This window comes from Amia ocellicauda, chromosome 4 (genome assembly GCF_036373705.1).
Source record: "Amia ocellicauda isolate fAmiCal2 chromosome 4, fAmiCal2.hap1, whole genome shotgun sequence".
NCBI classification, from domain to species: Eukaryota; Metazoa; Chordata; class Actinopteri; order Amiiformes; family Amiidae; genus Amia; species Amia ocellicauda.
In genome coordinates this window covers 37673056-37699453 of record NC_089853.1, presented here as the reverse complement: position 1 = coordinate 37699453, position 26398 = coordinate 37673056, and the positions used below count along the sequence as shown (strand labels likewise).

The 26398-nt window shown below is 44.6% G+C and overlaps 2 protein-coding genes across 4 annotated transcripts; one reads left to right on the top strand and one right to left on the bottom strand.

Annotated features, from left to right (window-relative positions):
- Positions 1-1155: 1155 nt before the first annotated feature.
- matn4 (matrilin 4) lies at positions 1156-16010 on the bottom strand. 3 transcript variants are annotated; one of them, XM_066702055.1, is made up of 11 exons: positions 15850-16010; positions 9378-9506; positions 8577-9140; positions 8138-8260; positions 7149-7271; positions 5720-5842; positions 5271-5393; positions 4433-4846; positions 3898-4050; positions 3474-3576; positions 1156-3096 (listed from the first exon to the last, which is right to left on the bottom strand). In XM_066702055.1, the coding sequence occupies exons 2-11, from the start codon at positions 9448-9450 to the stop codon at positions 3036-3038; spliced, it is 1860 nt and encodes a 619-aa protein (XP_066558152.1). In that variant the 5' UTR covers positions 9451-9506; positions 15850-16010; the 3' UTR covers positions 1156-3035. The 3 variants fall into 3 exon arrangements, with proteins under 3 accessions (XP_066558152.1, XP_066558153.1, XP_066558151.1); XM_066702056.1 differs by lacking the exon at positions 15850-16010 and adding an exon at positions 14466-14799; XM_066702054.1 differs by lacking the exon at positions 15850-16010 and adding an exon at positions 14480-14799.
- Positions 12048-26398, top strand: rbpjl (recombination signal binding protein for immunoglobulin kappa J region-like). The gene is made up of 12 exons (XM_066702855.1): positions 12048-12126; positions 14436-14526; positions 17738-17863; positions 18121-18191; positions 18612-18727; positions 18836-19010; positions 20248-20385; positions 20621-20733; positions 22945-23085; positions 23202-23357; positions 23620-23723; positions 24296-26398. Exons 1-12 carry the CDS (start codon positions 12048-12050, stop codon positions 24567-24569), a joined length of 1584 nt encoding a protein of 527 aa, XP_066558952.1. The 3' UTR covers positions 24570-26398.

Genomic DNA, 26398 nt, shown 5'->3' with positions numbered 1-26398 from the left:
CCTTACTCTGTTTTTCCACTTCTCTCCATCTCTCTCTCCTTCTGTCGGCAATGGGCCTAATGTGGGACCAATTACCATCTCGTCGCCAAGGCTTGAGGGACTCTCTGACATTTCAGCCTGTCTTCAGAGTCAGGAAGGCACTGAAGACATCATTACACAGACTGGGCTGCCCGGCCCCATCAGTCCTCATTAGGCGCGATTGACAAAGGTCAGGAGTGACACGGCACTGTTTTTAAAAGATCAATTGGCATTCAAGGGAACTATTAGTCACGCTAATGGAATGGGGGACTGAGTTTACTCGAGAGAAACACATCTCTGTGGAGGAGCAATTAGTCCCAGTCTGACTGTGCTGTTCCCCGGCCCTGCGCAGTGTCTGAAGCGCTCTGTCAACAGGGAGAAAGCACACAGCTCACTCTCGGCACAGGAGCCCAGATCAGGTTCACAGCTAAGGGTACATTTTCATAAGATCATACATCATTTTCAGTGTTTATTTATTTATTTATTGTACCCTCTTCCTCTGGCTCACCCAAAACTCACACATATTTGTTCATGAGAAATAGGTCCTAAGGACATATTCACGTAAGGAACTATAAGAGAGTTGAGTATCTTTAGCCCCATTCACACAGAAACTTTATCAGCCTTTTGTGTGGCATTTTGTTGACTTGCAGAAGGAATTATGTTACCCATTTCAATGTTTTCACTATTGCAAATACATTTGACTTAAAACATAGCCGCATAATAAACATCATGCCATACCATAATAAGCTGTTCCCATGCTGCATTGCCTTGTGATTTAAATATAACAAGCACACTTACTGTGTAATGTAGGCCTACAGTTCATGTTTAATCTTTAAATTACCCTGGGTTTTGCAGACATATACATGATCTGCTGTGTCAGTCTGAGCTGCATGTAATGTCTTTCAGTCCAGTGCCAATGAAGATTAAAGATCATAGTGTTCTCTCCTTCACCTATGCTATCCCTGCTCTCCTGCGCACACAAATCCTCCCAGTCAGGAACACCACTCTTATTATTCACTGTTTCATTATTCTGAGCTACAGTTTATCGTATTATGTATAGATTTTGATAGGAAAAAGAGAAGTTATTGTTTTAAAGGTGTGTGTGTTGCATTCAGCAAGAGGATACAGAAAAGTATGCCTTTTTTAATTTTCATTTTATTATAAAAAAAGAAAAGATTATTAGAAAATATACATAAATGACAAGATAAGGAGGTACACGTTTTTTGTTTTTTTTAAATAATACGGAGGTTTAATTTCACACAAGACATAATGAACATCTGCGCTAAGATCAAAGAGGAGTGTTGTGTTTGTTTATGTACAAAGCTGTATACAATTGCCTGATATACAATGTAGGAGCACAGTGATATAAAGGGAAAGGTGTAATTTGACATGGGAGAGGTCCAGTGAGGCTCTGGTATTTTCCTAATTTATTTGCAGGTGTTCAGTAAAGAGTAAAATTTGTCTTTTCAACTGATTTCCAGTTGTGTTCGGGTGGCCAGTGTGCCTCACTGCTGACCCTGTGCTGAATACAGCAGGCGGCGCTGTGGTAAGAGCTTGAGCTCTCCTGGAAGACCTCAGAGCTAACATGTCCGGCTGCGGTCTGTGGCTCAGCCTTCGTCACCGAATGGGGTTTGATTGTTTACATGGATCTTAACCGACTGATCGATCAGCTTGGTCAAAGTTTTGCGTTCAAGACTGAGTAACAACAGTGAGGAGAACTTTAAGGCATCTCTGTGGGCAGATGTAACGGGGTCAGTGAGGGTCACTGGTGAGGAGGGGTTGCTTTGTGGGTCTGCAGTCCGCTTACCAACTTGCACACCAATGCTTACAAAAATCCCAAAGGGAAGCAGACGATTAATGTTGAATTGGGATATAAATGTGTTTGAGTGTGTGTGTGTGTCTCAATTTAAAAATTATCATTAAGATCTGGGTTTTCTATGTTGCACAAGCCAGGAAATCCCAAAGCATTAACATTGTGATTACAGCAGGCAGTACTAGGCTGTATAATCGACAATATGTTGGTCTGGTCTCTGACTACAGCAGTGAAGCATTGTCCGGCTATACAGATTCTTCTCTATTGGCTAGACTGAGGAGCGTCCCTCTGGCTCAGAGGCAGGTAAGACTCTGTGTCCTCCATCGTCTTTACTGTGCAACTGTTCTCCATAGCCCATGCTGTGCTGCTGACATGGCAGCCCTGGCGTGTGCAGTGCGAAGGGGGCTGGTGTGGCTGAGATGAGACAGCCGGTCTGCCCTCACAAGAAAACCCACAGAAATGTCAGCACCTCACAGTGCCCTCTAGGCCTCATATTAAAACCCTGACCTGACTTGTGTCTAATGAACAGATCAAATGCTCTGCAGTCTTCTCCACAGCTGCACACAGCGGTGTTTTAGGACGTGTGTGTACTGTATACTTATTGCAGTAATAAATTATTATGATCGTATTTACTTTTTCTTTTAAATAAACAAACTCTTATATCTGCATAGTTTAAATGATCGTTTAACATAAAATAATACCAAACTAACAAGATCACAACTTTACTGCCCCACTGGGAGATATTATAAACTATAAACCCTGTTTCCATGTTTTAAAACATAAATATAACATACATATTTTTCCAAAGTATAATATTGAATTATTGTTTGCTGTTGTTTTGTTTTGGGGTGGATAGGATACTGTAACTATAGTCCTAAAACAAAAACAACAACAACAGCAGAATAAAATCAGGACATTTATTTGCGATCAGCAGGTTAATCTTCAAATGGGGCAAAATAATGATCTTGGTGAGCCTGGGTTTGGGTGTGTTGCTGATGACCAACCCTTTGGGGTGACCCTAGGTGTCTGTGTCAAGTGTGAGGTGCGTGTGTCACTACGTGAATGCGGTCCGACTGTAACTGCTCTTGTTCCGAGTGCCATTTGCATTTCCATTATACAAGCGAGTAGTGTTTTATATGAAGAACCCCTTAAACTAGGCCAAGCTGTCCAGTTGCAGATCCTTCACACACCCAGTCGATCCTCTTCACTTCTTGGACAGCAGCTGGTTCTCCAGGTCCTCCAGTCTGGCTGTCATCACTGTCAGTGCAAGCTGTTAAGAAACTTTACAGAGAAGGCTTACTGGAACCTTTGACCAAGCTGTGGTGTGTCGGTCAGCTGTGGCTGTAGTGTGTCGGTAAGCTGCGGCTGTAGTGTCGACATCACCATATTTTATTTTTATGAAATTAGACTCAAATAAAAAGAACAAACTAAATAAATAAATACATAAAAATGATGTTAAAATGAGAGAAACCAAATATAGCAAGACTATCCATGCACAGTGTAAGAACTAGGAACAGATCTACCAGATACAGCCCTGCTGTGTGTCGGCCAGGCACTGTGGTGGAACTTGTGGGCTCAGTGAATGCATAAGCAGCCCCCTTACACACTCCTGTCTCCAGGGGTTCAGTGAAAAAGGATATGTTTCTGTGTCAGCTGCTCCAGGGTGCTCATGGTGCTCTGCTGGAACTCCACCAGGGTCTCACAGGCGCACGGGTCCTTTACCTCTATCTCCCCCAGGCTCTCCTCTGTGGATGGACAGAGAGACAGACAGACCGTGAGTGCTGTGATAACCCTCAGATCAGCATTTCTTCTTCTTCTGCTCCTCCCCTCTCTGCTGGTGTGTTCCCCACAGTGGTCAGTCAGGTCAACTGGGGTAGGCGCCTTTACTGTGTCACACTGTCCCACCCCACATGAAAACCAGGACTACCCTTGCTTGAGGGGTCAGATGATAGGTAGTATAGAGGAGAACCATTCTCGAGGAATCAAGAACATGAACAAGAACATATAACTAAATAAATAAACAGACAAATAAATAAAGAGCACAGCACAGTGAAGCTGTCGGTTACCTGCACAGATGTTGAGTTTGAGATTCTCTGCGATCTGGTTGATGGCAGTGAAGTCTGCGCTGTAGAAGAAGTGTTTGTCTACCGGGTCTGATGCGATTTCCTGCAGCTCCTCCTCCACGGCCTTGCCAACACCCACTGCGTACATTGTGATATCTGGGAGAGAGAGAGAGAGGGAGGTCAGGAGCAGTGGGAGAAAGGAGAAGGGTCAGGGTGAGAGTGGGAGAGAGAGGTCAGTGTCAGGGAAGGTGCTGATGTACAGGTAACAGGCCAGGAAAGGACAGAGGGAGACAGGGACATCCAAGGAGAGGAGAACAAATTTCAGAGGGAGTGAATCGATGAATGTACAGGGAGAGAGAACAGACCAGTAGAGGACAAGGAAAGAGAGAGAGGTGATGGAGGGAGCGAAGGTAGTGCCAAGGTCAGAGAGGGGAGACCCAGGAAAAGGACTGTGCCAGGTCAGGTTCTTTGACTGCTACGACAGAGAGGGCAGCCAAGAGACCTCTGGCAACTCACTGAGATCCGGCTCCTCCCTCACCTGCTTCCTTGGCCTTCTTGGCCCATTCGGAGATGTCGTCCTGGGAGCGCCCATCAGTGAACACCAGGCCGACACGTGGGATGTGGCGTGCGGGTGGCCGGGCACCCTCAGCCTCGGAGAAGCTGTTCTCCACCAGGTGTTTGAGTGCCAGGCCGGTCATGGTGCCCTTCTCCATGTAGTCCACCTTCAGCACGGCAGCTTTGATGGCATCAGCGCTGTGGTACTGGTTGAGTGTGAATTCGGTGCGCACGCGGCTGGAGTACTGCACAAGTCCCACTCGTGTGCCGTTGGCTGACACGTCCAGGGTGTCCACCACCTGGTTCACAAACTGCTTCACCAGCTCAAAGTTCTGTGGACGCACGCTCTTGGACCCATCGATCACCAGCACCAGGTCGATAATGGCTGTCCTGCAGGCTGGAGGAAGAGGAGGACAGGGCACGTGGTGTGTTTTTAAGGCTTGTCCAGTTTTTGCACAGCCTCACTCACACAGTGCCCAAGGGCCTACATTATAATACTTTGTCTACACTGCAAACATCCATGGGATGTTCTTCTATTTTTTTTACTATAATGTGCTTTACCACAGGGCTATCAAAAAGATAGCAGACTTAAATGCATTTGGTTAACAATAAAAAAGAGTGTCTCGTGTTCTTCCTTCTCTGTAGACACAGGGATCTCCCAGTGCAACAGCAAAGGGGTACGGCACTGCTCGATTAACCTCACAGATCAATTAGTGAAAACCTGTCATAATGCTGCTCTGTTGGTGCAATGGATGGGAAATATAGAGGGATGAGAGTGTGAGGGAGACAGCAGGTCAGAGGTCTCTGGGTCGAGTACGTACTGCTACAGCTCTTGCCATCCTGCTGCAGAAGCTGGCCCTCGGGACAGACGCAGTAGTAGGAGCCAGGGGTGCTGACACAGCGGAACTCACATCCGTGCTCCACAGAGTTACACATGTCGTCCGCTATAAAGGGAGAGCAGCATCAGTGAGAGAAAGAGAGGAGAGACTAGGTAAGGACTAGGAACACACACATAGATATTGCTTAGTCCAACACGTCCAGTACAGCCGCCTGTCCAGTTAAGGGCTGTAGGGTATTCAGGTGTTGTAAATGATCAGTCAGTACCTGAATTTATTACTATTCCAAATGGATCAGAATTAAATACTCTAGTTTTATATATACTGTAGATTTTAGAGATGACCTATCAAAGGGCCACAGACCTCCAGGCAACAGGAGGCCCCTGTGTGTTGAGCTGGCCCTTCCCTGACAGTGACCACTGTGTTCCACTTACACTTGCAGGTCTTCCCATCATCCTGGATAGTGAATCCATCATTACAGCGGCACAAATAGCCGTTCAGCACACTGACACACTCATGCTGACAGCTGTGATTCCCAAACGAACAGTAGTCGATCACTGAGGGAGAGAGAATATGATGTTCACAGAACCGCCCCATAGCATTTCAACAACAAACACCTGGCTCGCGAAGAAAAAACAATAACAACAACAAAAACAAGGATCTCTTGCCAGCTGTAGACCGTAGTTTAGGTATCAGCTATAAGTGATTAACATCAATCTATGAGCATGTTATTACGTATGCCATTAACAGTTATAATATATTAGAAACTGTGAGAATTATAATACACATTTCTCTCATTGTGATTACAGTGTACTATGATACATCTATTATTTCCAATATTCAACAATAAGCAAAATAACAGCATATTAATAGATTCAAACTCACTTGCCACTAGTAACAGTACTGAAGTGTGACATTGTGTTTCATCTGGAAATTTTTCAGAGATTTGTTTTTTGTTTTAGTTTTTCTTTCCCTTCCTCTTTTGTCCATTTAGTCGATATTCAGACTGAGCAGAGCTGCTGAGCCACCTCTATCATTCTATACTCAACTATATGGCCAATATGTATCCGTAATATATACCGTCAATATATTCTATTTTGTGTGAGATTCAGGAAAGTAGAATGTGCTGTTATTACACATCATATTTTAAACATATACTGTAACATATATTTCTATCCAAAAGTTTTTTATACATCCATGATATATTTACACTCTATGAATTTTAGGAAATAGATATGGCTATATTTATATATACAAATACCTGTTTGGTAGATTTTTTTTTATTTAAGGAGATGGAAAGCAAGACATTTGAGCCCAAATCAAACAAAAACTCTCCACCAAATGGATCAGGCTGAGGTTTTGTTGTTTTGTTTTTGCGTCCTATAATGTGACACCGGCTGTGTGTTGTTGTGTAGGGTGGTGTTTGCAGAGCAGTGTGTCGGGAGAAGCCTTCCAACCCACTGTCACAAGCAGACAAGGACCAGGGTCACGCTTAAAGAGAGGACCTCTTACAGGTGAAGGTCATTCTGAACTCCTACCACAATGGCTCATATTTGAACCTGTGAGTATCCCAATTTTTCCTGCACATTATTATTATTTTCAGAAGCCATCATTCTGTCTGCAAGTGATGCCACACACAGAGGTCCTGACGGAGGCCCTGTTTATGTTCATTAACAAACATCTCAGCCCCTAGTGGGGGTTGACAGCATGGGGGTTTGTATCATCATTTCTGGAGAGTGCTGCTGCTGCCATGTCTGCAGTCTGCATTGCATCATGTCAGGGAGGGATGATGAAACGAGCGTGCAGGCAGTGCAGTGGTGGGGGCCCGCCTTGGTCTGAACCAGGTATCTGGCTCACACTAACTTGTGCACGTGTGCTTGTCCTGGTTCAGGTAATACCCAGCCCGGCAGCGGCAGGTGTAGGAGCCCAGGGAATTGTCGCAGATATGCTCGCAGTTGTGATTCCCCTGCGCACACAGGTTGATAGCTACAGGGAGAGAGAAGCTGTGATCAGTCATTTCCCACACACCTCTAGTCTTTGTATATTTAAAGTATATTCTAGTCTGTAGCTCTGATAAAGCTCTATCACAGGTAGAACACTAATTCCCTTTTCAATGTTAAATGATACTAAGTCAAACCTGTGCTAATGCCCCTGGCCGACACCTGGGCTGCAGCCTAGCAGAATCTAACAGTGCCGCACATCCTGGCGCTTAATCCAAGTAATGTTTCTGAACATGTGCTTTACATTTCTAACTGGTGTGATACACTGGGTCCAAAAGTCATTAGAGTCTAATGAGAGCTGGGTAACATTCCAGTGTGGGTCTGGCACCAGATTAGAACAAAAAATATTTCAAAGGATTTGGAAAGAGGAAAATTCCCCAAAGTGTCAGATTGGTGGATTGTGCTGCACTGCTGCTGGAAGACCAATGTGCTCTGTCATCTTTATTTGCATCCCATTTTCACTATTTATAATTGCATTAATAATTCCAGCTGGATAACTGTTCTATTTTATAATGTCAGTTTTTCTGGCTCCCAAACTGAGGAGATTTTGGTTTAATCTCTGAACGAATGTGCTCCATGTGTATACAATTTCCTTGTGTCCGCTCACAAGACCTTCCAGACACAGACTCAGAAATGTACTGCATTTTCCTTACATTTCTTTGAGAGAGTTGAGAGTATTTCTTGAATGGCTTGATGAGATTCAGCTTAAAAACTGAAAATTCTACATTACATCAAGCGGAATATTCAATAGTATTAGTAGTAGGAATTGTTGAGCTCTATTCATTTAGCTGACACCTTGATCCATAGTGCAGAGATATGTTGAGAATGATCAGGCTTTGTTGTCGGACCCACCAGAGCATGTCTTGCCATCTGCGTTGAGTGTATACCCCGCGTGGCACTCGCAGTGGTATGATCTGGTCTCACTCACACACACATGCTGACAGCCGTGGTCCATCTCAGTGCACATGTCCAGCCCTGCAGAGACAACCAGCGTTTCATTTTTTTAAGATAAAAACTTGAGTTTATTGTTTTCTTTTTCTTTTGTGTGGTCATTCATGCAACATTAAAAAAATTGATTTCAAATAAATAAAAATTTGAATGAAGCCACATTCTCTGTAAAATATGCAAACAATAATACAATAATTTCACAAGACCGTTCCTTATCAGGATAATCTGTGCTGTCTATCCAAAGCTCAGTGAAGAATGAAGGATTATGTGGAAGTGTGTCATAGTGGCGTGGAGTGTGTTAGAAAGAGCGAGAGAGAAAGAGAGAGAGAGACTGGCAGCTCACCACACAGCTTGTCCTTGAACTGCAGGCCAAACTGGTGAATGAGGTCAAAAGACTCGACCAGGAAGACGTGCTCCTCAAACTCAGGTGAGGCCATGGCACGCAGCGAGGACATGTCCGCGCGGGCAACACCCACTGCGTAGATCTCAATGCCCTTTTCCCGTGCTTGCTGTGCCACCTCGGCTACACGATCCTGTGGCCGTCCGTCCGTCACAATCACCGCCACACTGGGCACGCCACGCCGTGCACCCTCCTGCCCTGAGAATGCCACGTTCATGGCGTACTGGATGGCCAGGCCCGTCATGGTGCCCTGGGCCAGCGGGATGATCTCATTGATGGCCTTCACCATGTCCGCCTTGCGTGTGAAACTGCGCAGGGAGAAGACGTTCTGCACCTGGCTGGAGTACTGCACCACGCCCACCCGCGTAGCATTGGCGCCCACGTCCAGTGTGTGGATGATATCAATCATGAACTTCCGCATCGTCTCAAACTCGAAGGGGCGCACGCTGCGGGAACTGTCAATGATGAACACCAGGTCGATTGGTCCCATCTTGCATTTCTGCAATGCTGGGAATTAGATTTTGTCGTTAGCATTCACGTTCTCCTTGTGCACATCACACACTGTCTTTGAGAGTGAACCATGTCATTGTCTTACACAGACAAAAGGAATATGACAGGACACCAGAAGGAAAGCCAAACAAAACTTGTAGGACACTCCTAATTCACTTTCACAAATATAACATCTTCACTTTCATTAGGCCTCATTTTTGACTAAGAGATGAAGTAACTAATGAACAAACTCACCTTCCTGTGGCCTGGCCTCCAGGTGAATGACCAGTGTGAGGAGCATGGATGTACACGTTAGCAGCAGCTTCATCCTGGGTGCTGGGGCTGGAGTCAGGACTGGACTGGTGCTGGACAGGCTGAGCTTCACTGCAGGAGAAACAGAACACACAGTCAAGGAGTGGCCACACAGAGAGCCTGGGGAGATCTTAGGAAACATCACACCGACAGATTGTGTCCCAGTAAATCTCATTCTCAGTGATGTGATGAGTCATGTCTGAACACTGTCTCTGTTTTTCATCTCCTTTTTTAAACACAAGGATGAACCATTCTCCAAACACTCATCATCCAGATCCTAGTATTGTGTGCCCCCGACAGGGGTCAGGTGGGGTTTATTAGCTACACATGAAGGTTTGTTGTACCGTCCCCAGAAAGTGCAGCTTTTATTTAACTGAAGCTGTCTGTATTAACTTTGGAAATAATCCACTGGACCACCAACACTTAAAAGCGACAAGAGAAGCATCTGTTTAAGATCTTATTGTCAGAGGCTTGTGAAAAAAAAAAAAAAAAACACTGCACAGCTGATCCTCGGTGAAATACTGACAAGATGAATCTGCTGGTTGAAATTATAACTAAGAAAGCTGTTCTAATTTGTGAATAAAGGTAATTTGTCTGTGCTGCCCGATTGAAGAACAGCTGAGCCGCCTCTAACCTGGAATATTGCTCCATCATGTGGTACAGTTTGGAATTGCTGAACAAGAGAAAAAAAATGCATAATCGAGATCTGTCTTATGGGTTCTGTTATTCTGGACACTGTTGTCTTCATATGTAACACACAATAAAATATCAGAACATATTAAATATAGTCTTATGTAAAATATACAAAAGATAAAACCATTTTATTCAAACAACTAAATAAATACTAAACTACCCTGATGACTGTGCTCCAGTTGATGTTAAAACCACTGGACCTGGAACTCAACATATGTAGAAAGCATTTATGTGTGGCACCCTGACAAGGCACACAGATCACTGTCACCCTCCCTAACCTGACTCGGGTACCCCCTGCAGGTCAGGCGCCCTGATGCCTCAGCGACTCCACTCCTTGGCAGCCGGGCAGTAAAGAGTCTGCAGTCAGGTGGTGCTGGAGTCCAGTTTCAGGGAGGGACTCTTTTAGTGGGGCCCTCGACAGAGGAGGAGGTCCAGGGACAGGCAGTGCTGTGCAGAGCTCTTTGTCCAGGCTCCCCCACGAAATGAGTGTGGTTTACTGAGAAGCAGCAGAGATCCCGGCCTGAATAATGGCTTCACTCAGCCTACACGGAGACCCTACACATAACTCAATACCTGTTTTAGGATTTTCACACTGAAACTAAAACCTAACCCTGATACCGCCGCACAAAGAGCCCCAGTGTGATCCTGTTCTTCACAGGCCTGCTGCACTCAGCCCAACAAGGCCCCTGAGACAGCGCTGAAGAGATCCTTTCACAGGCATCAGACTGCCTCCATAGGGAAGCTTGGGCAGGCCTTTCCAGGCAGCACAGTTTGGAAAAAAGAAAAAATATATAGTTTTTCTTGCTTTACAAAAAGGTATATTATCAAAAACCTTCTTGTTGTCTGTAATGAGCCCAGTATTTCATCTGGGTCCATGCACTGTGATCTGGAACCAATTATAGACAACACAGTGTGACCGGGTGGTAGAGAAGACTTTTCCTTTTATCTGTGAATGAGATCAAGCTAAGCAGTCTAGTGAATAGGATCACTGCTGTGCAGATTTGCTTTGTCATTGCTTCCATTGTCAGGGTTTGTCTGCCGCAAGACATGCAAAATACTCTCAATCAATAATAATAATAATAGATATTGAGAATGATCAGCTTTCTGATTAAATAACCTATGAGACATATGTACCTTTAGACCCATGTCCAGAAGGTGGGTAGATACATTTTAGGAAGCACACAATAATGTCAAGACAAGTGAAGACGGGCTACAGCAAGTCTAATACATGTCATGTGTGGTTTCCTTCAGCTCCCAAAGTACTAGTTAGGAGTGTTTACAAGGCTATGGCTTAGGCTGCACTGGAAACTGCATTTCGCACCCTGCCTTTGTTCACTGACTGTACAAGAAGCTGTTTGTCCCGACAGCCGTGTTTGGCAGAGGAGGGTCCTGCGCCAGCCCAGGCCTGAGCCCTGTATGGCAGTCAAAGGGGCATCAGCCCCTTCAGACCAATCACAGGGTAAAGTTTCCCTTCTCTAGCTGGACCTTACTCTCCCCATTCTCCTCTCTATCTCTTGTGGTGTTTGCACAGGAGATAGTGGGAGGTGTGAGAAAACCAGCACCTGGATAGCAGGTGGCAATCACAAAGACAAACAAACAGCTAGACTGGCAGCCCGACCCGGGGCAGCAGGCATGTCCGGGAAGGGGGTGGGGGGGCACCCACAGGCCAAAGAGAGAGAGAGAGAGAGAGAGAGAACACAAGCCTGCACTTTGACCACAGCCCCTGGCTCAGAGCACACAGACGCTACCTTAGGGACAGTCATTTAGAGTGCATTTGTCCTGAGCAGGGAGACAGGAACTAAAAACAGGCCAAGGAGCACGACTGCTGTCCAGCCGCCCAGGAGAGACACAGCTGAGTAGAGCCGCCTCAGAGGAGCCCAGCTGGGACTGCAGGAGCATCCGCTTGTCCCCTTCCCCACCATGGAGGACAAAACACATGGGCTGAGACACCTGACCTTGCGGCACCAGGCTGAGGAGCACACAGGGAGTGGCAGCCATGGTGAGTGATGGGGAAGAGAGTTTGAGTGCGTTTAAACCACATGTCCACGCAGCGGTTCAGGTGGGTCGTGTGATTTAAACTAGACATATTGTGATGTAGACTTTGAAAATGTTCAGTGTGTCGTAGGTAATTGAAAAGCCAAGGTGATTTACCAGAACAACAGGCCTACACAGAGATTGATATTGATTGCTATTGAGGCAACAGCCTCTAGAATGAAACCTTCACTTCTGCCGTCATTGTGTACTTTCCACTGATATAATCCTCAGCATAACTCTTTGCTATTGTTGTGTTTTGCCTCCTCTTTTGATTTGTCCTGACTGCCTAGTTGAAGGCTTGTGAGTGTGTTCTGTGCTCAGCCGGTCCTGTGTCTGTGCTTCATGCTGCGTTGTGCCTCACAGGGGGGTGGGCTCTGATGAGGATTACAGACTGCAGTTTGGGAAGCAGAACCCAGCAGAGCCCCTGACCATGCTCTAAGGACAGCTGTTGAAGCGTCAGGACAGATGTTCCTGCTTCTGCTCCCCTCCATTCCAACACCGGCTGATACCGATATTACATTCCTTGTCAGCATCATTTATAATTGATTTGATGGATTAAGCTTGCAGGTTAATGGGGATTTATGGTTAAACAGATTGGTCCTTAGTCAATTCTGCCTATCGCCTTTTTGACTCTTATTTTGACAGGGAATTGATCAAACCTGCGATTCCAACTCACGATTTCTATTTTGTATTGACTTTAATTAATAAGCCAATTAATTATTTAACAAATTAACAATTTGGCTATTTAACAAATGAATTAATTAACTAATTAAATAATTGTACACTTAAATAATTAACTAATAGTGCATCCTGAGCACTGTAAGTGGAGAGTGGGTGGGAGGTGGCACTGGGGGTGTCAGTGTCACAGCCCTGGCAGAGCTCTCACACTCAGAGGCACCTCTGTTCTCACATTAATATAACAGCTCAGGGGTCTTCTGTTCACGATGACAATATTCTCTCCCCTTTGCAGAGCCAGCAAGAGGCGCTTAAAGTAATGAATGGGTTAACAATGACTGACAGCCTCGCCAGAGAGCCTGATTAAAATCTAGCAGCTCTGCATTGCTAAAGGATTGAAAGCAGATGTTGGATCTGCTACTGTTGGAGTCTGGAAAGGTGCAGATAATTAAATCTCCATGCATCCGTGTTACAGCTGTGCTCAGACCGGGCTCTCTCGCCTCTAACACTATGAACCCTATCTATATAAAATATGTATATAACACATATATAACAGCCGAATCACCATCATCAACTCCAAATTCCGTTCATTGTGAGAAGGGTCACAATGAACGTCCAGGCAGCATACGTTTGCACTAAGGGAGCCATATATAAAACAATTCAAAAGACACCCAAAAATACAGCATAAAGAACAACACAAATGCGACTCTTTGCAATTACTGGAAAAAAAAAACATCACATTCAATGATGGCGCACTTTTTTAAATTAAAAAATGTTCCCACCTTTCGCCTTCTCAGGTAGCGTTGTGCTGGCCTGAGGGATTCAGTGCTAGTTCAGGCATACATAATCAGCGACTGGGCTCTCGGGTGTTTCTCAACAGAGCACACAGCGGGGTAATTAATTTCCTTTTGAAACAATAAGACTCGCGAAGAACCGAAGGGAATCGTTTCGGGCAGCCCTCCTGCATTAGCTATTAGCACAAACTATTGTACTATTTGGAAATCCCTCATCACAGCAACTCAAAGAAGAAGAAGAAGAAGAAGAAGAAGAAGAAGAAGAAGAAGAAGAAGACGAATACAAATAAAGTCAGCTGTCACATTTCTGCGCACCTGTGTAACTATTTCGGGAGAAGCGACGTGTCCTCAACAATCCACAGAAATAGCCCTTAATGTACAGCAGTCTAGAAACTGGTGGCAGAGGGACTGTCCTGCAATACATGGACTGATGGCTGTAAGTCTTGCCAAATGGTTAGGATTTTAATCATTGCACTTGTATTCCCCCTCTCTTCCCCACACACTAGTCTGTCTGCGCTGCTCGGTATCTGCAGTTGCATTCATACAGACACTCGGGTTGGTTTGTCCTGTATGTACTGTGTCTTCCCCTTTGGCAATTAAGCAATTCCGCAGCGGGATTCATTGATAACAACACATGCAAAGCTATACACGTTTGTGTTCTCTTCGTCGTTTTCCTCTTCTTTTTTCATTTTTAAACAAAACATTAAGATGGATCTTCCTCCCATAATCCGGCTTGCACATCCCTGCTGTGTGTCTGACCCGACCCCCGTGCCTAACTGCGGTCTGCATCCCCCTGTGTCCTCAGAGGCTCTCCAGCCCGCTGACCTGTACACACCTGCGCTCACTCACCTGGGCGCGCTGCTGCACGACGGGCCGCGCCGGGCCGGCTGGGACAGGTAACCTGAGAGCTGCACACCGACACGACACCTCCGCACAGTCCAATATCCCAGGCAAGGGTCAGCAATGAACAAATCCCTACTATACCAGACGAATATGTACACTTTAGTTGGATTATATCTACACCGTTCTTGTTTGTTGTATTTTATTTAAACAGACTATAATATAAAAATGTCCTTTTTGGTCAAAGGAGCTTGTGGATGCTCTTTAGCGTCACGGAGCAGTGGAGTGGACTGAGACGTTGTGCTGCAGGTATTAATTCAGGGAAAGAGGGTTAAAGGCTCAGACCCCTCCCCTTGTGAAACGGCGGCGGGGGGAGCCAGTGTCGGACTTCAAGCTGCGGATCTCACAGGCAGCTGTGCGCAAATAACGCAGCGGGAAGACTGCGTTAATGCACGGAGAAAGAAATGCAGCTGAAATCAGTGGCTCCTGTTATGCTCAGAAACTTAGGTATGAGAGTGGCAATGCAAGTGTTCTTATGCATATCTCTCATTTGTTAATTGACTATAACAACGAAGGATTTCCCAAACAGAAGTGGGTACCGCCATATAATGAAACAGTGACTGACACTAATTGCAACATGAATCGCTTACTATGTCGCTATGTGTGCACTATGTTGTGGTGGTAGGGACGGTTAGGGCAGTTTGGCGCCCCCGTCCTGGCGCCCCCCGTGCGAAATGCCAGGAGGTCGCAGTGCTCGGGACCCTGACCCGTCACAGGGGGGCTCGTTTGCACGGCCTTTGCACCTCGGTGTCACAGGAATGCGCTCTGCAGCAGCGAGGCGTGTCGAGCAGAGCAAGCAAGCCATCTGGGATTTCTTTTATTGTAACGTCGCAGCATCACTTCTGCTTTAAACATGTTGTCTAGTTCGTGTAACTTTTTATCATTTTATTTGTTTCATTGTCTGTTTAGTTATGGGGGGAACAGTCCCTGAGGCCTGTTAAACCTTTTCTGAGTACATGTCTGCATGACTTTTGTCATTTCAAACAAATTGTGTGTGTTTTGGATATTTCATAATTATTTAAACACTTTACCAAATACTGATAAAGTGTGTTTATTATTGCAGAGATTATGAAAAAATACATATTATGATTTTCAATTGCATCTCCACCATAAACACACACAAATCTGACCTCTCCGGCAATCTTTAACTAACCCCCCCCCCCCCACACACCACACACACACACACACACACACACACACACACACACACACACACCTCACAAATTACAGAATAATATTTGTGATTATTGTATTTTTAAATAAATAGAACAGTCTGTATCAGAATATATCTGAATGAGATAATTTCCAAATATACTCACCTCGTCTCTGTGTCAGACAGGCTGTTTCCCTGTGGCTTTTCCAGCACTGAGACTGATATGATAACGATCTGGGCGGGTGGTGTTCCTTCAGGTTATTGCTACCATAAAACCGCTGGTGGGCATTGCACAGCAGTTTCTCAGGGTCCCAGAACAATTGCTATTCAAGTCTCCTCTCAGTCCTGTAATGTAGTGGAAAGACGGTCCCGTAAAGGGCAATAGCCCGGGTGGATTGGCCAGCTCGTTTTGATGTTAAAAATAGGACCCTGCTGACTCCCATTCTGCCTCTGTCTTTCAATCTTTTTCTTCTTTTTTTCTTTCTTTTCAGGACGACTAGACTGTTCTTCTTGGAAATGTTTAGCATTCTATAATTTATGAGCTGCATTCCTTGGTGGTCCACAAACGGTTTATATAAAGGCAGTGTCCTTCTTTTACCTAATGGTAATGGAAGCCTCATACTGAAGTAGTATTCAAATGGGTGGAAAGGCATAATAGCATGTTACTGCTGCTCTAAAATACGCAAACACAAACACACTCAGAAAGAGAGTCTAGGATACACTTCTTGGAAGAATTAGCTATTGCTTCACTGTAGAGTTCAGTTTGCAATTAATCTGACTGATTTCTGCTGTTCCATCTTGAGTTTTTGGAATGCAACCAAACTGCACTAAACACCATTGACATAATGCATTTTTACAAATACATAAAATACAAATGTTTACAATGTTGTTATTATCTAATTATATATAATATCCCACAATAAGGTCATAGCTATTTGCAAAAGATGGGACAGTTGTTTACATTTAATATCACCAGATTGTTTGCAGTTTCCGTGCATGTCTGGAGCATCAGTATTTATTGTTTTAGCTCTGCGCCAAAGTCAGAAAGTCAATAGCCCAAATTTGAAACAGATGAGCTGATTTTGAAGGTGGCCATTATTTCAGTAACCCTTCCTTAATCTGAAAATATCTCTTTCTGTCCTATACTCATCCAACAAGAAAGCTAATATTGTATATGGCTTATAGACACGTGTTACATTTCAGTTTGGTTTTCCCAAATAACATTTTAGAACTGGAGCAAAAGATTATGCATAGTAATATACATGAAATGATCCAGGCTTTGTGTAGTAACATTCAATATTTAAAACACTGTGCCAAAGCCATGGAGTAGTACAGCTATAGTGGAAAAAAAATTACCAGGGATTGTTGTTTATACTGTTGAATATCATTTCTAGGAATCTTTCCTGCCATGGAATGCAATAATGTCTGTGGAGAACTGAATAAATCTGAAACATCTGAGCATGATTGTGTGAAATCTATGAAAAGTGGGCTGTTTTATTCACAAGATTAGTTCAGGGTGTTTGTCTGTTCCGCAATGTATCCCGGCGGTCAGGACTGGAATTGTAACCACAACTAGTATTTCGCTGTCTGTCTCCGTGAGTTATCCAAGAGAGGAAAGTGTCCTTTGTTCTGTTTCCAGTACTTCATGTTTACGTGACTATTTTGTGATTAAAGGAGAATTTCATACAGTATGTTATAGATTATATATAAACAATCCTCTGTTTGCATTTTTTAATATCATTATTTTGCAAAAATAACTTTTTTGGCACAAATTCAAGTTTCTGTCTGAGTTGAAAAAAGTTGAAAAAAACGTCACATCACCAAAACATAACAATGGTACTTACTTTGCTTTTCAATCAAAACTAACGACATCGCCACATAAATATTCTAGCGCAAATCATCGTTTTGACAGATGTGTCCGCAATCAGCTTTACAGACTTCTTGTTTTATAAGGATTTATAGCAACAATAAATAATAAGTCATCACAGTGATGTTGTCCTACAGTGGGTCAGTTGAAAGCCCGGTGTTGTGTCTGGTTGCTGTCTGTCCTGCAGGCCAGGGCTGGACCAGTCTGGGGTGACTCGGGATTCAGTGCGGCAGTACCTCCAGTTCCACCCTGACCAGACCGTGCTCATCCTACATGCCAAGGTGGCCCAGAAATCCTATGGCAATGAGAAGCGGTGAGGAGGAGAGCTGCCCACTCTGTCAGTGTCCCACCCGACACACACACATTTTCTCTCATCCTTCTCTGTAATCTTCCCCATGATGGTCAACAGCTCTTAAACTGTCTATAAATCTCTACACTTCCTTCACCCCGAGTCTAAACCATACTCCTTGACTCAGCCTATTTCCTATCTCCTCATTCTAGCCCAGACCCTAACCTTGTGTGTGTTGCAATGTTTTATGGTTATTCATTCAGTCGCTAATGTGCCCACAGGTTCTTCTGTCCACCCCCATGTGTCTACCTCAGCGGGCAGGGCTGGAAACTCAAGCAAGAGCAGCTGAGAGGTGTGTCAATTCAAATGACAGCCAGCAGGGGGTCTATAGTAGAAACTTTCACAGTGCAGCGATATTAATTGATGTGCATGTTACAAAGCTATATCAACACAACAGTCTACTCAGGGCTACTCAAGTAGCAACACACCAACTGACACCTTTCTTGTGTGAAAATGCATTTAATTTCTTAATTACAGATATGAGGGAGTGGTGTCAAATGCATTAATTTTATATTCCAAAAGTCTAAGCACAGAGTACCCCGAAACACCTGCCAGTGAAGGCAGGTTGTATGCTGTTGTGCTCATCACTTTCCTTCACCATCTGCAAGTAAACCCTGATCCAATCTGAATTCTGTCCAAACGTTCTCAGTGAAGATGCAGGTCACTTCACTCTTACAACTGGGTTCATGTCGTTTCCTTCTCCATCTGTTAGCCAGTGGCCTGGGCGACTCGAGCTGCAGGATTTGTGGCTACATGGGTTTGGACAATGCAGGGGAAGCCCAGCTGGACACGCTGAAGCTGAACTTCGAGGAGCAGCCTGATTCCAAGGTAACTAAGGGGCGATAGCAAATTTCGGGGGAAAACAACCACCATTCAACCAGACCTGAAGGGAGGTGCGGGTCTTAGTTTGATCTCTTTTTAACAATTTCATTGCAGAGGTTTGGCTGTGCAAAGGCTCTGTACATCTCTGATTCCGACAAAAGAAAACACTTCCGGCTTGTCCTGAAGCTTTTCTTCAGCAATGGGCAGGAGATAGGCACGTTCTACAGCAGGCTGATCAAAGTCATCTCAAAGCCGTCCCAGAAGAAGCAGTCGATGAAGAATGCAGACTGTGAGTGAGCAGCGGGGGGATGCTGTCAGGGGAGGGTGGTGTCAGTGTAGGTATGAACCCTGCAGTATGGCAAGAGGAGAGGCAGCTGTTAGCACTTTGAGCACACACACACACACACACACACACACACACACACACACACTGACACATACACTGACACACACACACAAGCAGAGTTCACTCTACTTGACAGATGCCAGATAGGAGAAAAAGACATAACAGACACTCACCAGCTGCCATCACTTGCACAGGCCATGTAATACAGTTTCTTACATCGTTGCGGCAGGAGCCACAGAAACGTATGTCTGAGGAGCTAAGATTAAAATGCCAAAGCTATTGCAATACCTACATCTTACATTGACCATGAAAGGTTCTGCAAAGTCAGTAGTCTCACCACTGCTATTATATATCTTAATTTATGGGCACAAGCTAAACAGTTTAGTGTGCTGTGTAACCCTTGAAATGAAATTTCATTGTGTGCTGGAAGAAACTAAAGGTTCTGGTTTGTGGAACCATGTGACTCGGTTTGGGGAATGCATCCTGCACGCATTAAGACTATTCATAACCCACACTCGGCTGCAGTAAGCACTTTTCCTGCATGTAGGGAGGACTTTTTTGCCCTGCTTTCATCTTTGAGAAATTGTCATGAACTGAACATTGAGAGGAAAATAAACTTTTGTCAGATGCTTAGATGTTAGACGAGAATGTGTAAATTGTGTAAAGACACCTCTGCAGAGGAAGTGTCTTTTTAAGCCCTCATCACAGTCAGTGAATAGAGTGAAATAGGTCTTTATTTTTGGGTTCACTCCATCTTCACACCGTGGGCATATTTTACCTCAGTGTAAAGTCGATGATTTGATAATGCTAATTTCACAACAGTAACTGTAAGACGTGTGCATCAGAGATCACAGTTCAAACATGGGGCTTTTGTTGTAAATACAGATTTACTGTAAATGAAACACTGTTCCCTATTTTCCACTGTGGGCAGACTGCCCAGTCTGAAGAGGAGGAATCTGATGGGCTGTTTTCCCACACTGGAAAATTGGGCTTTTAGTGCAGCTCATAGTGAAGAAAGTTCAGTTGTGCTGCTGCTTAAACAGTGTTTTGCAACCTCACAGAACATCAGAAAGACTTGTAAACGAGCCGTGTAGGAATGCTTGCCTTCCCTGACTGTGCTCTCCCTCTTCCTCTGTGCCTTCCTCTCCCTCTCCCTCTCCCTCCCGGTGTACCGGAGCAGTGTGTATCTCCTCGGGGTCGAAGGTGTCTCTGTTTAACCGGCTACGCTCCCAGACTGTCAGCACGCGTTACCTTTCCGTGGAGGCCGGAGCTTTTGTGGCCAGTGCCCGGCAGTGGGCGGCCTTCACCGTCACCCTGGGTAGGGCTCAGTCTGAGCACTGCTCCCTCGCATCTCATCTGTTGAATTGTCTTGTGTCCTCACTGGGCTTGATGTTTCCAGCTGTTTTTGTTCCCCTCCTTTCTTCTGTTCTGTATTTTTATAAAAAAAAAACTCCAATTAGTAATTGAAATAGCCTCTGTACTGTTTTGCAGGCAGTGAGAGTGCCCTACCCATATGACTGATGTGCTCTGTCTCTGTCTCTCTCTCTGTGCAGTGGAGGAGCAACGGGCCGGGCAGGGCGAGTACCCAGTGCGCGAGGGTTACGTCTGCTACGGCTGCGCAGTCCAGCTGGTGTGCACTACCACTGGGGTGGCACTCCCCCCCATGGTAAACACTTTCCTATTCTCTCCATGCCATCTGTGCCAGCGGGTGGGGGGGAGGTGGTCCCAGTCCTATAAGGGCCACAACCCCCTCTGAATTCCATCCCAACCCACTTCTGATGTTATTGAATCGATCTGTTAATTTGCTCTACCTTTGTGTCGAGGTTCAGTCAGTTGCTATAAACTACCGGTCAAAAGTTTTAGAACACCTCAATTTTTCCAGTTTTAATTGAAATGTATGCAATTTAATGTCTCAATGTACTCTGAAATTAAAGCATAGAACAAATAAACAATTGAAGATAAAAAAGAAATCATAGAATCATTTTGTTTAACAAAATTTAACCCCCCTAAGCTGACAAACCCCTCTGGTACCCTTAAAAAGGCACCAAATCTGTGTGCTTCTATTTAAACCCATATGTACTCTTCACTGTTGTGTTTTTTGCCAACTGTTTGGTATCCCATGAAAGCTGAGACTCTCAGCTTTCTAACGATGTGAAGCATTCTCTGATGTATTTTTTTTTTATACCCTCCCCACATTCTGAAATGGGGGGAAGGGGGATACTTGGTCTGAGTAGGAATATAAAATCTCAGAAAATATTGACAATTATGACATATTCTGGAACCAGACAGTCTACTGATCAAAACAAGACCATCCACGTTTTGGTAGGAGTAACACACACCCATAGAGAGCTCAAAATGTCAAGATGGAAAACAGTGTTTACAGTGTACTAATACACAACGATTTTACATAATTGGATCTGAACTACTCTGTGTTTGATAGAACATCAAATAATTTATACTGTATTGTATATATTATATATTGTTCTGAACAAAACAAGCCTATTTACAAAGAAATCCGATCGAAACTGAGTGATCTATGACCGTCTGAATGAGAACCCCCATCCCCGGAGCAGACTGCGTGTGTCCCCCCCGGGCTCTGAATGATGGCAGGTGACACGGAAACTGTAAATCGGATGTGTTTGAGAATGAAACGCACTCTTAGCCAAGAGAAAAAGCTTTCAAATGATGTGCGCATTGTAGGAGTACAGTGTAACTTCTATGCACAGGAGCTGCGCGTAACACTGCCAAATAATGCTTAAGAGGGTGTAGTAACACAGTATATATCTCTGAAATGTACATTATTTTTCAGGTTGCGGTAACCAATTTTTTTTTTTTTAACCTCTGGCAGTTTACCACTTACCTTTGTACCATTTTAGGTCATTCACTAGACTTGAACTGCTTAGATTTCAATAAAAACTGGAAAAATGGGTGTGTTTTAAACTTTTGACCGGTAGTGTATATACCAATGTGTATATTTTAAGTTCACCTTTGAAACAATCTGAGACAAGTTGTGGTTGTTTCTTCAAGATCCATTATGAGTTTGAAAGACGAACACATAAATAAATGTTTTCCGCAGCTCTGCAGATGGGCAGGGGCTGCTACAGTCTCTGTCTGTGTGGGTGTCCGACAGTGTTTATTTACTGTGAAGACAGCACCACAGACAGACTCCAGACCAGGCCCATTGCAGCTGGGAGTAGAGGATGGGCTTATCTCTGAGTCTCAGTAAAACTGCAGATATTATTGTTATGTCTGTGATGAATGACAGGAGCAGTACAGTGTGATGGGAACCAGGTTTTGCTGCAGATGCCAGTGATCTCTGATGGTTGTTGCATGTTTGATTTGATTTTATAATGCATGTCTCTTTTTTCACTTTTATTTTTTCTTTCGGTTACTTGTTTGTCCAGGCAGGGGGCTGGTGTGGTGTTCCAGGCTCAAGGGTCAATGTGTTCAGCAATTAGATTTGACCTTCATATGGCGACTTGCACTTTGTCCCTGTGCTTCTGACCTCTGGATAGGGACTTAATAATAGAATCCTTGTTTGAACTCTTTCCCACTGAGACTCCAGCTCAGCCCCAGAGCTTTAACTCGCCCTTCTCACGGCCCTGTGCTTGCATTCTGTTTGTGTATCTTAAGTCAGGAAAGACTGGGGTCGAATCCTGTCCATACTCAGTGTCCCCCCTATAGAAAGTGAAGCATTCTGTACCTTTCAGACATGCATTCTAGTGATTTTGGTCTACAGTATTCTGCATCTGTAATAAACATGGGAGGAAATAACAGGACTGACGATGGCAAGGTGCAGTCTCTGCAACTTTACATGTGCTCTAAGGAAGTGAACTCACTGGCATTGTCATCTCTTTTGCATTCATCCACTCTTCAGGTGATCCGCAAGGTGAACAAGCAGTATGCCATTCTGGACGTGGACGAGCCAGTCTCCCAGCTGCACAAGTGTGCTTTCCAGCTCAAGGACAGCAATAGGATGTACCTGTGTCTGTCCAATGAGAAAATCATCCAGTTCCAGGTACTCTTCTTGCCTGGGCTTACTCACAAGATAATGTGGTTATTCCCCTACCACCCCTGGACTCTGAGTTAGTGGACAGGTCAGCAACCTGTGTATAAACACCTTCCCCCCCACAGGCCTCTGGCTGCCCCAGGGAGCCCAACAAAGAGCTGCTGAATGACGGATCGTGCTGGACCATCATCGGCACGGAGACAGTGGAGTACACCTTCAGCGAGAGCCTGTCCTGTGTGCAGGCCTCCGTCACCCCCATCCCCCTCGTCAGCTCTCTGGAGGTGAGGCCCTTGGTCAGAAATTATATTTGGTAATTTCAGATTTAGCTGAGAGAGTAAGAGTCACAAGTTGAAGGCTTTAATGGTCAAGAATGTCCCTGTAAGGTAAATAAGTTGGTAAGAACATAGAATAGGGTCTGCAGATTGTATCACATATTGTTAATGTTGAAAAACACTTCAGCAACATTTGTAAACGTTCAGTATGAACCTCACAATCAGCTTGTCCTTCAGCCTGACTGGGTGTCCTCTCCATCTGTACTCACAGCTCAATGGAGGCGGGGACGTGGCCATGCTGGAGGTACAGGGGGAAAGCTTCACCCCAAACCTGAAGATCTGGTTTGGAGATGTGGAAGCAGAGACCATGTACAGGTGAATATTAGACCCCGTTCACATTTGAGATTTAGGCCAGCCCAGGGCTGCCTTAACTCAAATGTGAACGGGGTCATAGATATAAGGCGGCCCTGGGCCGAGTCAAAACTAGTCCCGCTTTTTGACCCAGCCTAAATCTTTCGAAGCGGCCTAAATGTGAATATGAACACTACTATAATATATTATATGTACTCTGTGTGTGTGTGTGTGTATGTAATACGCATTTTCAGATTATAAATCTGAATAGGCTATTGAAAACTAATGCATACAATTTCTTGTGATTTAATGTAGATGGCCTACTGAATTGTAACAGCACTTTTAGACTTGCAGATAAAAGTAGGTTTAAATTTGAGGCAGCCCAGGGCCAGCCTAATAAGTGTGAACGGGGTCTTAGTCCTCCGGTCAGAGGCCGTATTAGAGCAGACTCAGGGAGTCACACTCCTGTTTTATGTTTTTGAAGAGAACAGGTCCAGTCACACAAATTTGGACATGGCTCTGATGACATTGATAAGTTGGCAGAAAGTGGTCCCTTGGCAGATCCTGAGCGGATGTTGTCTGTTTGTTGACTGCAGGAGCCCCAGGTCGCTGCTGTGCGTGGTCCCAGACGTGTCAGTGTTCAGCGGCGAGTGGCGGTGGCGGCGCCGGCCGATCGCAGTGCCGCTGTCCCTGGTGCGCAGCGACGGACTGCTCTACCGCAGCTCCTTCTCCTTCACCTACACCCCCGAGCAGAGCCCGCTGGCTTGGCCCCGTGTGCCCCCCGAGTGCCCCCCCGACTCAGACTCCCTGATCGATACCATTCACCAGGAGTTCACGCGCACCAACTTCCACCTCTTCATGCAGAGCTGAGCCTGACGGACTGTAAAACTACAGTAAAGTGTGGGAAAGTGACATTGTGGTAAAGCACAGGGAGGTACAGTATTCTGAAACAACAATACCCTGGTATTATAGTGCCATTTTACTATGGTGAACTTGCATAAGGCCAGTTTTACACTCTAAATGCATAACTAATTATCCACTGAACCCACCATCATGAAGCACTGAGAGGGCAAGAAAGGGACAGCTAATTAAATAATTAATATTGAAATTATACAGCACTAAGACAAAACAATCACTTGGAGGGGGAAGGCAACTAATTAGTTAAGTAACTAACTAATTGAGCCCGGAGCAGTTAGCTCCTGTTGAGAGTGGCTGGCAATGCAAGGTCTTGGCCAGGGACCATCTGCCAGGTCATTGCAGGCTGGGGAGACCTGCCTGAACTGGAGGTGTCGCCCTCCCTGTAATTAGAGCTGCGAGGTCTCGCTTCACAGAGCACTTTGAACTGCAGAACATGAAGCTGAAATAACGGGAGACACTCTCAACCCCTGGGCCTGTAGCTCAGGGTTCCGGGGGTCACATTGCACAGTTAGTCTGATAACATGTGTACTTTCCATCCATCATGCCACTGTGTATGGCTGGTGTGAGAGCGGCCACAGTGGAGGGGGGGATGTTGTGTGTAGCAGGCCGAACCGCAGGTCAGTCACCATGCCCTTGGCCCTCTCACCCAGGGTCACACTCTTCATAAAATAAACTTGCTTAACTGAGAAACGGGTGGTTCAGTGCTGAAGTTTCGAAACCATAACTCAGGATGAGGACTACAAGATGTTTAAGTGATATTTGCAGATATCAATACATCAATAACTTATCTGTCTGTATATCTATCCATTCATATATTTCCGTCTCTCTTTCTTTCTCTCTGGCGAGAGTGAGTGAGTGAGAAAATTTTAAGGAAGCAACTTATTTTGTAGCAAAATTAATACAATGCTTAGTTATACAAGATTTAATTAATTATCATACTAATCAAGAATACTCATTTGTTTCTCTTTTGTTCTGCAGTATATTCAGTTTGAAGAGGGTAACATCAGGGCTTACAAAAATGATTTCACAGTTAATTGAAGTGAATTAGTCAGAAATTACTGAGATAGAACTGATCAATTATGGAAACAAAAAGACAAAGACGTGTCTCCTCATTTAATCATTTGTGCTAATTTCAATTTATCTTTCAGACAAAATCACAGGAGCAATACATATTTACAGAGGTATTTTACAAATTTTAATTAGAGTGCTGTATTCTAGCTGTTGTGGTGCATTGTGTCAATCTCAACCTCTTCCTCAGTGAATAAACCGACAGAGCTGTCAGATGTGTCAGTTTTCCGGCGGAGAGAAAAAAAAAAGAGTTTCTGTGTAGGATCCCATAGCACTTGAGTTTTGTTTTGTTATCTTCTGTTGCAATTAAATAAGTAGCAACAACTTCTAGCTCTGGATGCCCATTCAGCCTGATTGCATGTTTACACACATGTAATTTGACTGGCATGGGGGCGACAGTTCAGGGAATTATAAGCAACAGAGTATATAAAGTAACCTTGTGTTAAACCAGCACTGCATTTTTTTTCTCTCTCATAGTTACTGGCACGAAACACTGTATTTAATATTTTGAATTGCACAGTAAAGTATATTAATCTCAGCTGCAGCACAGGGGATGGGAGGACATCGAGTTCTCAATGGCTGCTTATTAAAACGGGTGCCATCCTTCTTTGCTAGAGTCCACAGCTCCCTCTGTCTCAGAACACCAGGAAGAGGCCCACATGTACAGCCAACACTTATAATTATAAGACAAAATGTAATTAAACAACATAATT